Below are 14,438 nucleotides of genomic sequence, written 5' to 3'. Positions count from 1 at the left end.
GATCAGTAAAGGATTTGTTTAATATTTCTGCTTTTTCTTTTTTTATGAACATTTCATGTCCTAGCACATGGTCAGTGTTTTTAAGGCTTTATATAGCCGAGATTTATGTAAACTCTTTCCTATTGCTATTTGATAATTAACAGAGAGCTATCATAACTCACTTTTCTAAATTTCCATTAAAGTCCTTAATTTATTTTTTTTATCTTTTTGTTATACTTGTCAAGATCTAAAAGAGATACATTAAAGGGACCAAGTATTACAGTTTTGCTGATGAATTCTCCTGTAATTTGACTAATTTTTTTCCTGTAAGTAGATGCTATGGCATTCAGTGCACTATATGCTTCTTTATTGAATTTAAGGCATTTCTATACCACAAAATTTGTTTGTGTTTATGTGTGTGTATGCACATATGTGTGTATTCAACCCTCCTTTATTAATTTCAGATGACTGAGATTCATACCTGTTCCCTTTCCCTTTTTCCATATTTATATACTCTTCAGTTGCATCCCAATTATGAGAAATAGTAAGTTCTATCTTTCCTCATTCCTCTTTTCTTCCCTTAGTTTATCCCTTTCCCCTTCTCTTTTCTTTTCTATTTTAAGATCATAAAAAAAAAAACAAAACCACTCCCATGCCTTTTTGTCATATTTAACTGCCTCTGTGACCCTTGAAAAGATTAGGGTCCTGAATAGATAATTGTTTCTTATTTCCTAATGCAATGTAAGGACTTCATTGCTTCTAAGTGCTCAAGTGTATTTATGTCTCTAGATTTCAATTGACTTAACTGTTTATATTTCAGAGTTTCTACTCAGCTTTGGTATATTCATCAGGAATGCTTGAAAGCCCTCTGTTCCATTAAACATTCACTTTTTCATCTGTAGGAGTATACTCAATTTTTCAGGATAAGTTATTCTTTGTGGTAAAACTTCATATTTTGTCTTTTGGAATATCATACTTCAAGCATTTTTTCTCTTTTGTAGTAGTAGTGGTCAGGTCTTCTTGTGATCCTGATTGTGATTTCTTGGTATATGAAGTGTTGCTTTCTGCCGGCTTACAGTAGTTTTTCTTTCTCCTGGAAACTCTAGATTTAGTGTATGGTATTCCTTGAAATTTTAAATTTGCTCTGTTTTTCAAGGAGTAATGGGAATGTTTTCTGTTTTTACTTTGCCCTTTGGTTATAATAGATCTGGGTTGTTATCATTTATGCTTTTTTGAAGTTTACTATCCATACTTGTTGGAAGGAGACATTGGTTTTTAGGAAGTCTGATGATTCTTATATTGTCTTTTCTTGACCTTTTTTCTAGGCCAGTTGCTTTTGATAGTAGATATTTTATATTTTTTCCTCCAAACTTTTGCTTTTGTTCTAATATTTCTTGTTTCATGGAATCACTGATTTCTATTTGATCTATTCTAATTTTCAAGGAGCCTATTACTTGGATAAGGTTTTCTATCTTCTTTTCTAAACTATTTATTTTCCTTATAGTTTTGTTTTTTCCCTCCAGATATGGTATTTCAATTAAATTTTACAATTTTACTTTCGTCTCTTGCTGAATTTCTTCCAGGTACTTTTGTAGTCCTTGTAGCCAATATATATCTATATATCTATATATCTATATCTATATCTATATAATATATGTACACACACACACACATATACATATATATACATACACACATATATATACATATATATACATATATATATAATTTTTTTTGTCTCTCTCTGAAGCTCTGCTTGTAGTTGTTGGAGAGTTATTAATTTCTTCCAGGTTTATCTCATCTTGGATATCTTGGGATCTGTAATATTTCTTCATAATTTTTGGTGTCTTTTTCTATTTATTCATTTCTCCAGCCTCATTTCATAATTTGGGACTTTCTGAGATGGTCTGGCTTCTCCCTGTCCTGAACTCTTGGATGGAATGGGAAGGCCCTGTTTGGTCTTGACCCCAATTTCCTGGGTTCCTTCTGTTGCCTTCCACTTCCTCTGGCTTGGTACCTCTTAACTGCTTTTCTACAGATGACCCTGACCTGTGGTAGTGACCAATGACCGTGTTGGAGGTGTCCTTATTATTTCTATAGCCCAGATGTGCTTGGTGCTACTACTGTTGTCATTGCTGATTGAAGCTGGAAGACACATTCTGAATTGCTCCTTATACCCCCACTTCATGGACCATATTTTAAGATGGTTTTAAATAATATGATATTATCTTCTTTTGTTGTATTTAGCTTATCTTTTCTTATTGCCCATTGTTGTTGTTATTGTTGTTCCTCTTTCATTCTCAAAGAGGACCAATAACATCATGAGGGCGATGTCTTGACTTGCAAGTGAATTGTATTTAAGTGAGGCAGAGCTGTGCAGAGTCATCAACCTCACTCTGTCCTCTAGGGTCATCTGGGTCCAGTGGCACGACTGATGGCCCCAGTGGCCTGGATGCACTGGGGGACTTGGCCTTTTAAGCTAAGGTCTTTCCCAGGTCTCAACTTGTCTGAGGCAACACTCATTCAGTGATTAAAGGTTAGGTAAGAATTGAGGCATGAGATGGTCTCATTTGCCCTCACAAAAGAATTCAATCTGGGAGAAGACCTCAGGGTTTCTGGCCAGAACCTAAACAATTGCTATTTACACTCACTCTGAGCCATCAAAACCCAAACAATGAGCAAATGAGGCTTGGGCTGGAACTTACTGTTGGTTAATCAGTGAAAGCCGGAGTGATTTGGGTTTAAAGGCATAGTCAAATAGCCCCATTTGAATCCTAATGAGCTTTGTCAAAGCCTGGTTTTTCAGAGCTATATTTCCAGAAATCACAAATGAAAACTACATGAAACAAAAGGGTTAATTGTCCCAGTTTTTCAGGGGGAAAAAAGTGATGGAATAAGTAAAAAAAAAATCTAACCTCTAAACCCCAAGATATCTTACAAAGTATAAGTGATCAAAATTTATATGTATGCTATATACTAGACTTCTTCCAGAAGTCAGAGTATTTTAATAGTAAGTATTTTTTAAGTGACTACTGTGTGCCAGGTACCATGCTAAGTGCTGAGGATACAAGAAGAGGAAAAAGATGATCCCTGCTTTCAAAGAGTTCATAATTAAATGAAGGAGACTACAAGTTAACAAATATATACAAACAAGCTATATACAGGATAAATAGGAAATGATTAACAGAGGGGAGACACTAGAATTAAGAGGTATTAGGTAAAGCTTCCTGTAGAAGGTGGTTTTTTAGTTGGTACTTGAAGAAAGCTGAATAATCCAGGGAAGCCAGTAATAGTTGATGAGGGAGAGCATTCTAGGGATAACCAGAAAAAATACTGAAAGCCAAGAGGTGGAGTGTCATGTTCTTGAATAGCAAAGAGGCCAGTGTCACTGGATTGAAGACCCCATGTTTGGAAGTAAGATGTAAGGAGACTGGAAAGACTGGGGAGGGTGGAAGCATGAAGGGCTAAGTTATGAAAAGCTTTAAATGCAAAAGTATTTTGTATTTGATCCTAGGGGTGGTAGGGAGTCAGTGAGGTTTATTGAATAGGTGGAGAACAGGGAATGTGACATGATTGGACCTGAGATTTAGGAAAACTACTCTGGCAGCTAAATGAAGAATGAATTAGAGTGGAGTAAGACAAGGTAGATAGACATAACTCACGTGTGAGGTGTTGAGTGTCTGCACCAGGGTAGTTGGCAGTATCCCAGGAGAGAAGGAGGCATATTTAAGAGATGTTGCAGAGGTGAAATCAAGGGCCTCGGCAGCTAACTGGATATGGGGCAGATAGGGTGGGAGACAGTGAGGAGTTGAGGATGACACCTAGGCTGTGAGACTGGGGAGTAGGGAGGATGGTGATTTTTCAACAGTAACAGGAGAGTTTGGAGGAGGGAACTAGGGTGTTTGTTTTGCTTTGTTTTTTAAAGGAGAAAGAGAAATAACCTGTGGTGCCCAAATAGACACAGTAAGTTAGACAGACTCAGGATGAGTGAAGCAGTTGAAATTTTTAATATGCTCCCCGCAGGAAGCGGGTGTGGAAGTCGAGATGAGAGTGCACGCACACACGCACACACGCACACACACACACACGCGCGCGCGCACACACACACACACACACACACACACACACATGCACGCACGCCCGCGCGCGCGCTCACTCTACCGAAACAAGCAAGAGCAATCCTTATATCCCCATTCCTGGCCCCAAGTCCCTCCTAGCTGACTGTCATTGGTAGAAGTCAGTACCGTCGCAGACTTCCCAAAACGCCTACTGTATGTTCCCCTGGGTATGTTCCCCACCCCCTTCTTCATCCCTTGTATGTTCAGAAAATGGCGTCTGAACCCTGCTCGGAGGTGGAGAAGCTAGTATTCACGAGCCTACTAAGCATGCACATCCTACTTTCAGCCTTTTTAATCATACCACCAGTTTCACCCGATTTTAGCTGGTTCTTGAAGCTCCTCAGCAAGAGCCACTTTCCTCTCCATTTCCTTGTGTGGAAATATAACCGCTTCTTACTTCTCACAAAGCTAGTAAGTTCAGTTTTGGACACGTTGAGTTTAAGATGTCTCCTGGACATCCATTTCAAGATATATCAATAACATGAGCCTCAAGGCAATTTAAGTGGTGCAAGATTGCCTGGAAGATTTTTGGGAACTTTAAATCAAGGGGTAGGGTGTGGTTGGAGCAGTATCTGTTTTATATAGATTGAGTTTGTATACCTTTAAGAGGGCAGGGAGGTGGTCCTCAGAATTTTGATGGCCTGGAAGACTAGAGTTTGAAACTTTGTCATGGTTTCTTTGTCACTTGAGCATAAATAGCTTAGCTGATTTAGTGAAAAGAAGAGTGTTATAAATTGTTCGAGCAAGAGACATGGAATCAGGAAGACCTCAAATGTTTACTAGCTATGTAATCCTATGTAACTTACATTTAACCTCTATGTACTGCAAGATCTCTACCTGTAAAATGAGGATATTGGACTCAGTGATCTTCTAAGATTCCTTCCACTTCTGAATGAATAATCCTATAATATCACTTCTTGAGGCTGTAGAATTCCAACTACACCATGGGAAGTCTTTTTGACCCAGTGTTACTTTTATAAAGAATGCAGAAGTAGAGGAGAACAGGATCTATTTTTAGTAAATTATATCCTTTTAATCTTATGAGAAGTAAATATATTTTTATTGAATTTTATGGCCTCTAATCTTGCATTCCAGCCCTGAGCCTAAATCATTGGATTGGCTTGAACCGTACCTGGCACAGAACAGTCTTTTAGGGCCATAGAGTAATAGGTCACTAAGCATGGAAACAAGAATGGGCAGTGTGTGCATACCCAGGACCCTCCAGAAAACCTGAAGCTAGTGTTTTTATCAGAGCCATAGTAGAGGATAGGGCCAGTACAGAACACATCAGGAACAGTAGAAAAGACCTCAAGGAGAGCTGAGAGCCAGCAAGATCTCTTCTATTCTGATGTTTTTTAGGGCTAAAGTAAGGAGACAGAGGCTACTTCTAGCTGGGCATTTCAGAAAGAGAAGACAGAAATGGGGTTGAGGTGCACACTCATATAGGGCCACCAGAAGATAGAGGGTTATCCCTTGGCTTATGCCAAGCTTCACCCCATCCACCTTCTCCAGAATGATAGTGGTTGTGACAAGAGCATGTAAATTGCAGAGGAAAGTGGACCAAACAGGGCCTACCTTTGTGCTCTGGCACAACATCAATAAAGAGCTACTGTGGGTTAAAACCAAGAGGTAAACCCAGAGGAAATAGTAAATCTACAAGTACGGATAGAAGAAAAAAAAAAGAATAAGCACAAGGACTCCAAGAGTGGTTGATAGAAATGAAATGAGTTAAAAATAAAATTAGAGCTCCTCAGGAAAATTTGCAAGACAAATTAAGACCTTAGGAGATAGAAAATATCACCTAAGTACTAAACTCTCTGAATAATAAAATGGAATAAATAGAACTCAAAGATTAAATAAAACAACAAGAAATATTAGAACAAAATTAAAACACAAATGGGGGGGAACATTTATTAAACACCTACTATGTGTCAGGCACTATGCTAAGCATTTTACAAATATCTCATTTAATCCTCATAACAACCCTGTGAGGTAGATGCTGTTACCCCTGTTTTACAGTTGAGTAAATTGAGGCAAACAGGGGTTAAGTGATTTGCCCAATACTAAGTACCTATTATCAAAAGCAAGTCACCTGGAAAATGGTGTGCAGAGAGATAAATTAAGAATCAGACTCTCTGAAAATTGTAACCAAACAAAAAATCTGGATACCATATTTCAAGAAATTATGAAACTGCCTAGATATATTAGAACCAGAAGACAAAGTAAAAATAGAGAGAATCTGCTTCCTGAACAAAATACTAAGTTGAAAACACTCAGAAATGTTTTAGCCCAAATCCAGGGCTTCCAGGTCAAAGAAAAAAATTTTATAAGCAACTAGAAAGAATGATTTCAAATGCCAAGGAACCTCAAGATCACATGAGGTTATGTTGCAACTACAAAAACTTTGGGAACACAATATTCCAAAAGAAAAAAGTTTACAACCAATAATAACTTAAGTGAAAAAATATAATCTTTCAGGGAAAAAAAAAATGAACCTTGAATATAATTAGAATACTTGTAAGCATTGTTGATGAAAAGAACATAGCTGAGTAGAATCTTTGAAACTCAAATGCAGGAGATAAAAGTAACCTAGAAAGGTAAATACATTTGAGCATTTGAAAGGCACTAAATCACGATCAAGTGCTTAAAAAGGAAAGACACAAGTGACCCTCCAGAATCCCACTTTCTTCATGGGCTACAGAGGGAGAAGAGAAAGAAAAAAATATGAAGCTTTGAAAGTATTTTTATACTGTTTCATTTTAAGAGAAGAGAGAAAAAAGAAGAGGGAAGGGAATATATTAGGGGGAAAATGGGAAAGAGGAGAGGAACTTATTATTTCTGATAATTGTGGTGTGCCAGAAGAAGAGTATATAAACATAGCGAAGGGGTGGGGTGAGCTGGCATTTCATTGAACTGGACAAAGAAGAGTTTAACATACACATACAAAAAAATTGATGTATACATATCTCAGTTCAACAGGGAAGTAGGCAGGAGAGGTAGGAAGGGAAAAGGGAGTTTAAAAGGGTGGCTAGAGAGGATTAATTACAAGCAAAACAAACTTCAATTTTCTAGGGCAAATTATAAAGTGAAATTTAAAAGGACAGAAAAAAGTAAGAATTGATAGTTGGGGTCTGGGCTGGGTGAAGAGAGGAAGGGCAGAAGACCCTCCCTCAGATTTTAATGGAGACAGCCTAGCTGTCATTTATCATAAGTCTCTTCCCACTCTGGTCAATCCTCCACTTAGCTATCGAGTGATCTTCCTAAAGCACAATCTGTAACTGAATCCAAACTTCACAGAATAAATTCCCTGTCAAATGGCCTCACTTGAAGACCTAGAGGGCCACATGTGGCCTTGAAGCCATAGGTTTCCCACCCCTGGCCTAGAACATTAGACCTAAGAGCCTTAGGAATAGCAGTGCCTCCCAAAACCACCAGACCTGCTTCCAGCCCAGCCATCACCACCATCATCCAGGGAAGCAATTGCAGAGGAAAAAAAGGGTCAGCCAGTCCCATCAAGGGGTGGGCAAGCCAGCCTACCTGAAGTACTAAGGCACTCTGAGGGAGAGAGGAGACAGAATATGCCAAGCAAGCCAAGCTACCAACACCATTTTGACTGCCACGTCCAATGGCAACAGCCCAGCAACCTGAACTAAAGAGCCTTGGTGAATAGCAATGCTTTCAGCAGTGTCCATAGCCACCATCCTAGGAAGCAACCCTTGTGGATATATAACCTGGTAATGGCTCCTGCAGATGCTACACCCACAGCTACTTTCATTCAACCAATAAACATTTATTAAGGACTTAGTATGTGCAAGCAGCTGTGCTAAGTGCTGGTGATACAAAGAAAGGTAAAAGATAGTCCCTGCTTTCAAGGAGCTTAGTGTAATGAGAAAGACAGCATACAAACCGCTATGTACAAATAACAACTATATGCAGAATTATTTAGAAATAATCAATAGAGAGAAGACACTAGAATTAATGGGATCCGGAAAGGCTTTCTATGGAAGGTAGAATCTTAGCTGAGACTTGAAGGAAGCCAGGAGGTAGAGATTAGGAGAAAGAGTATTCTGGGTGTGGAGGACAACCAGTGAAAATGCCTAGAGAAGTATCTTTGTGAGGAATAATAAGAGCGGTGTTACTGGATCCCAGAATGAAGGTGAGATGGTGATGTAAAGTTTAGGAACACTAGAAAGGCAGTAGAGAACCAGGTTGTGAAACACTTTGCATATCAAAGGATTTGACATTTGATATTGAAAGTGATAGGGAGTTGCTGGAGTTTATTGATTTGGGAGAGTGACGTGGTCAGATTGTGCTTTAGGAAGATCACTTTGACAGCTGAGTGGAGGATGGACCAGAGTGAGAAGAGACTTACGATAAATGATAACAAAAAAGTTCAAAAAGAAATAAGCAGTATAGCTTTGAAAATAACGTGTTAAATTTATTTTGTACTAAAAAAGGAAACTACATAATAGAGATTCATGGTTTCACATTTAATCCATTCTTTAGTCCTACTTTATGAAAAAATTAGCATTAAATTCAGAATAAAAAATAAAATGGACCAATTGATTTCACAAGTATAAGGTGGAAAGGGTATGGTTAGAGAATAATCTCTTTGAAAAAGATGACTACGTTTTAGTGGATTGCAAAAGTCATGTAAATCAACACCACTGGGGCAGCCAAAAAAGCTAATGTGAGTTTGCACTGCTTTCAGAGATGCATGGTCCAAGAATACGCTGGGACTGCCACTTCAGCTCTACTCTAGTTAGACCACACGGAGAGTACAATGTGCACTGCTGGGCACTGCAGCTTAAGAAGGACATAGACAAGCCAGAGAGCCTTCAGAGAAAGGCAGCTGGGAAAGTGAAAGTCCTCGAGTCTATGACATATCAGGACTGGTTGAAGGAACTCTGAGTATGTTTAACATGGAAAAGACTGTAGGAGTACATGAGACCTGTCTTCAAGCATCAGAAAAGCTGTCACTTGGAAGAGGGATTAGACATGTTTTGTTTGGCTTCAGGGTACAGAGTTGTCTCACTTTTGTATCTTTATCCTCACTATGTAACACAATGCCTAAAGAAGTTGGTGCTTAAGAAATGTTGGTTGATTACTTTATTGAAAGCCAAAACAATAAGGCAAAAGTTGTGAAGGGGCAAATTTAGTCATGATGTCAGAAAACAGCAACAAATTTCTTAACAATTAGAGTTCGCCCAAAGTGGAATGAGCTGCATTGGGAGGTTGTGGGTTCCCCGTCATTAAAGGCTGTCAAGCAAGGGCTAGATAACCATTTCTCTGTTATTTTTAATAGAGAATCTCTTTCAGATATGGGTGGAACTAGATAATTGACTAAGGTCCCTTCCAACACTGAAATTCTATTTGTCTGTGATTTAGTATTTGAAGGGGGTGGCCAGGTATGCATGAGTGCCAGAAGATAGAGAGAATTTAACAGGAAAAAAATATGAAGAATTAGCTGATAAAAACTTTCTCTATATCCTTGTAAATCAAAATGCTACCACATTTCTGATCCTGTCTGGCTAAATTACCCAAGATGTGTATATCCCATAGGATAATGTAAAACTGTTTCCATGCTATTGTTTTGTTTTTGTTTTTTGCATCTGATTGATGTTCATCTGGGAATAATTACATAGTTGATAAACTTAAATGTTACTCTCCAAGGAAGAAGAAGAAATGTCTGTCAAAATACTATAAATATTTGCATATTATTTCATAAACAGATAATTTAACATTCACTTCTTAAATCTGGGTACTGAATGGAAACTCATTTTCATAAATGGTATATGATCTGAAGACACCAACCTCTTCTATTGAAGGTTCATATATTTTTGTATTCTTAAATTTAAATTGCTTATTCAGAGCATTAAGAAAGGAAAAATCCATCAGGAACTTGCAAAGTTATAAACAATGCTATTTAAGGACATTTTCCTGCATCAGTTAACTAGATGAACTCATGGGTCAGAAGCCCTGAAGTATGTGATAAGGCCACTAAGGATCATCTTAGAGACTCTGAATTAAATATTACCTTGATGTTTATGTCTGTCGAAATGGTTGGTTTGAAGTGATGAGACCAATTAGTGAATAGAACACTGATAATTGTAGAGTTGGAAGGAATGTCAGGAAGATCTCTAGTAGATCCTTCTTTGTAAGCAGGCAAATTCTTAAATAGTTCAAGACAAGACGATTGCTGATTCTATTTTATGAAATACCTAGGGATTGAGATTCCGTATTTTTTTTCTTAAAGGAAATTGTGGAATTTAATAATGCTAAACTTAACTACCTTAGAGAATAGCATCCCAAACTGGTCTTCCTAGTCATACTTTAAGCTTAGAAATTATGTGAGAGGTCTTTGAAAACTATCAATTCCCTTCTTTCTGCTATTATTATTTCAAAGTTTGGAATAGTATAGAATCATAGATTAAGAGCTAAAAGGCATCCTAGAGGTCATGTAGTCCAATCTTCTCATTTTACAGGTGAGTAAACTAATGCCCAGAGAGATGAAATAACTTGTCCAAGATATAATAAATGTCAGAGCTGGGACTTGAACTTATGTCCTCTGATTCCTGATCCAGCATTCTTCTCACTGAAACTGCATTCAGTGTCCCTGTCAACCTGTTTTCATTTAAGAATTTAAAAAAAAAATCACATCACTGTGTCTGGAGCCACTCTCTTCAGCAGTCAACAGTATACTGTGTGCCCAAAGTGCTTAATTAAGGCTGTAATGATGATAAATATACAAATAATACTTTCATTTGTACATATTTTATTACACTAAAATGTATTTTAGAGGTTTATGAAAACAGTATATTCTCTGAACTTCTTTGGCATCCTGTTTCAGAGAAGAGCCATCAGTTTGGCCTGCACTGATTGTGGTTGGCCATATGCCTTACCCACATTTCCACAGCAGGATTTACAATTAGAATATACCACAATAGAATATAGAAGCACGGAGCTGAACTGGACCTGAGATGATCTCTTCTAGCCCCCTGCCTTTAAGTGTATCTACGTCTAAACCTTTTGGAACAAATGTTTGTGAATTCTCATCTTAAATAGCTGTCAGCATAGAAACTATAGAATTAATGTCAAAACACACCATATATTAGTGAAAGCATCATCACTAATTTAGTATGTGATTTAGGAGCCTAGTTCATATTTTCTTATTTTATAGCTTGGTTTTGGTCAGAATGCCAATTCATTAAATTCTTTTGATCTTCTTTAGCTAATTTATCAGCAAGCCTTCTCCATCTTTTTTCAAAATGTCTGTAGGATTTTTCTGTTATTTTATTCATACTGCCATCACCCTTTCCTCCAAGTCTCTTCTCCTAATACAGAGCTTCATTACTTTATACATGGATTACTGCAGTAGCCCTCTTGCTTTATTTTTTTCTGATTCTAATTCTTCTTCCTTCTAATCTACTCTTAATATCACTTGTATATTAGTCTTCCTAAAGCTATCACTTTAATTATAGCACACACTTGGTTAAGAACTTTGACTATTAATTATTTTTTTTATTCTAAACTACACTACATAGTGTTCAATATCTTCATAATCTGCCCTTAACTATCCCTCTCCCCTTATTTTCCATCATTCCCATCCATTGACATTACTCTCTAGATGTTTTTCTCTACAGTGTTCTACCACTATTAGTATTACTCCTATTTCAAATGCTTTCCTTACAACAATCTTGTGAGGTGAATAGTATAGCTTTTATGTCCATTTTGTGGACGAGAATACTGAGGTTCAGTCTCACACGTAGTAAAGCAGGATTTGAACTGATATCTCATTATTCCAAGTCAAACCTGCTTTATACAACATTATGCTACCTGTCAACAACCACCACCACCACAATGGAAAGCATTTAGATAGCACCTGCTGTGTGCCAGGCACTGTGCTAAGTGCTTTACGAATATTATCTCATTTGATTCTGACAACTATCCTGAGAGGTAGTAATCATCCCATGTACATGCCATTCCTTATATTGTTCTCCTGGTCTATTGTTTTATAATTGCCTTTTAGTTTTATGTTTTCTTTTGCTTCTCCAATTGGATTGTAAGCTTCTTAAGTTTGTGGACAGTGTTCTCTATTTCTTTTATAATCCCTTCCCCCAGCCCCAACACATTTCATACTACCTACTGACTAGTACAGTGTTGGACAATTAATAGAACAAAACGAATGAATGAATGAAGGAAGGAATGAATGAATAAAAAGTAATTTTTGTCTGTACTTGAGCCTTTGTCTCTACTACTTAGGATGAGGCAAACTTCCTATTTGCCTCAATCCAGGATTCAAGCTTGCCAGAAGTTATATGGCAGTTATAAATTTTTGGCTCTCTTTGGATTTGTTTATTTTATGGACAAGCAAAGTACATCACTGGGACTTAATTCCTGAATTTCTCTAAGTTGTTGGAGAGATTATCATTGGTCATTGAGCAGGAGAGATGTGATGCTAGATAAGCACAAGAGAGTGTGCTTAGTGTTTGGCTGGCCTTGTGGAAGGAATATTGGTGCACTGGCAGTGGGTGTGCTTTGTACCCGGTATCTGGATTGCCTGTGGTGTGCCAAATAAGGAAGATTAATGTTCATCCTATTTATGGCTTTTCCATCAATATTCTGTTTGGCTAAAAATGGCAAGAGATTTCCATGTGACTGGAAATCACTATACCTTTCCTTTAATTGGTGAACCTTCCTTTCTTTAAAGCTGACTATAAATATTCTTGGGTTAGTCAAAGAGATTCCAGGTACCTGAATATTTTGATATATATTGGATATATAGTAGAATTATGAGTATTTTTTCAACATATTTGATAAGATTGATGATGTTCCATAGAATTCTAGACTAATGCTCGTATTTAATGCCTTAATAACATTTGATATTTGGATATGGAAGCTATGTTATTCATTATAGTTTTATTCATTTCAGTGTTCTGTCTGGCTATAATGGCACCATCTTTGCATATGGACAAACGGGCAGTGGCAAAACTTTCACTATTACTGGAGGAGCTGAGCGTTACAGTGACAGAGGCATCATTCCAAGGACCCTATCATACATTTTTGAGCAATTACAAAAGGTACAGAATTATGATTTCCATTTATCTTATGTATTTATAAGTAAATTTCTGAAGAAAGAAACTATATTATTGGTGAAATCGTATTATATTCCACCTGAAAAAGGAAATATTTAGTGTGACTAAAATTTTGTTCTGAAATAACAAGCATTACATTTACGGGAGATTTTACAGGGCCTTCCCTCTGTTAATTATTTCCTATTTATACTGTACATAGCTTGTACCTTACTTTTATATTATACATAGCTTGCTCTGTATATATTTGTTTGCATGGTATCTCCTCCGTTAGATTGTAAGCTCCTTGAGGGAAGAGGTTGTCTTTCGCCTCTTTTTGTGTTCTCAGCACTCAGCAAAATGCCTACCACAAACATTTTTTAATCGATTGATTCATTCATTTGTAATAGTCCTCTAGCAGAGGAATTCAGAACAAGAGCTATTCATTCAATGACTGCTCTTAGAATGAAGATTCAGGGGTAGCTCTTTCTTATAAGTTTAAAAAGTGCATTATATATTTACTAAAAAACTGCAGACTATTTGATCATTGTGAAAATCTTAAATATAATATACTAGTATAACTTTTCCCTCCCCTTCTCCAGATTACAATGCACACATTTTAGAGTAACCATTATATGAGCTGGGATCAACAAAAGCATTTTTACTGGAATATTCATTGTAGAGAAATTTTTGTAAACAAATCAACAGAACAATGTTCTATTTTTTCATCTAAAAAAGCATGAATAAATGCCTCTTAAAAGTAATGTTTTTAAAGCATTTAAAATGCCTACTATGTGATAATCCCTAAGCTAAGCACTGGGAATACAAAGAAAATAAATCTCTTTAAAGAGGTTATAGTATATTGAAGGAATGACAAATACACAGAAAAGTAAACACAAAAAAATGCAAAATAAATTCAAAGAATTTTTCTTGGAAGGGAAAGGCTTTGGCATCTGGTAGGATCAGGATGGACCTCCTCTAGGAGGTGGTAGTTGAATTGGGCTTTGTAAGACAGGGATTCTAAGAGATAAAAACAAAAAGGAATGAGTCATTCCAAGTAGGAGGGCTAAGCTGGGCAAAGGCTCAAAGACAAAAAATGGAATGCCATGTATTGGGAATGGTGAGTAAGGTGGATGGAATCATAGAATGTTAGGACCAATGTTGAATAAGCCCAGAAAGGTAGCAGAGAGACAGATTTTGAAGTGCCCTAGATGCCAAATGGAGGAATCAGTATTTATTAATGTTAGTTAAGAAGAAACCACAAATGTCT

At 37.0% G+C, this 14,438-nt stretch overlaps 1 protein-coding gene across 2 annotated transcripts in view; it reads left to right on the top strand.

Moving 5' to 3' along the window:
• LOC114053477 (kinesin-like protein KIF6) overlaps positions 1-14,438 on the top strand; it is a 451,087-nt gene that overhangs the window by 78,322 nt on the left and 358,327 nt on the right. For both annotated transcript variants that reach the window (XM_027876576.1, XM_027876575.1), the window contains exon 4: positions 13,030-13,177. In XM_027876576.1, the coding sequence (XP_027732377.1) occupies positions 13,030-13,177 (148 nt within the window). The remainder of the gene's footprint in view (positions 1-13,029; positions 13,178-14,438) is intronic.

Source organism: Vombatus ursinus, unplaced genomic scaffold, assembly GCF_900497805.2.
Source record: "Vombatus ursinus unplaced genomic scaffold, bare-nosed wombat genome assembly UNPS02014811.1, whole genome shotgun sequence".
Lineage (NCBI taxonomy): Eukaryota > Metazoa > Chordata > Mammalia > Diprotodontia > Vombatidae > Vombatus > Vombatus ursinus.
This window is presented reverse-complemented; position numbering and strand designations above follow the sequence as displayed.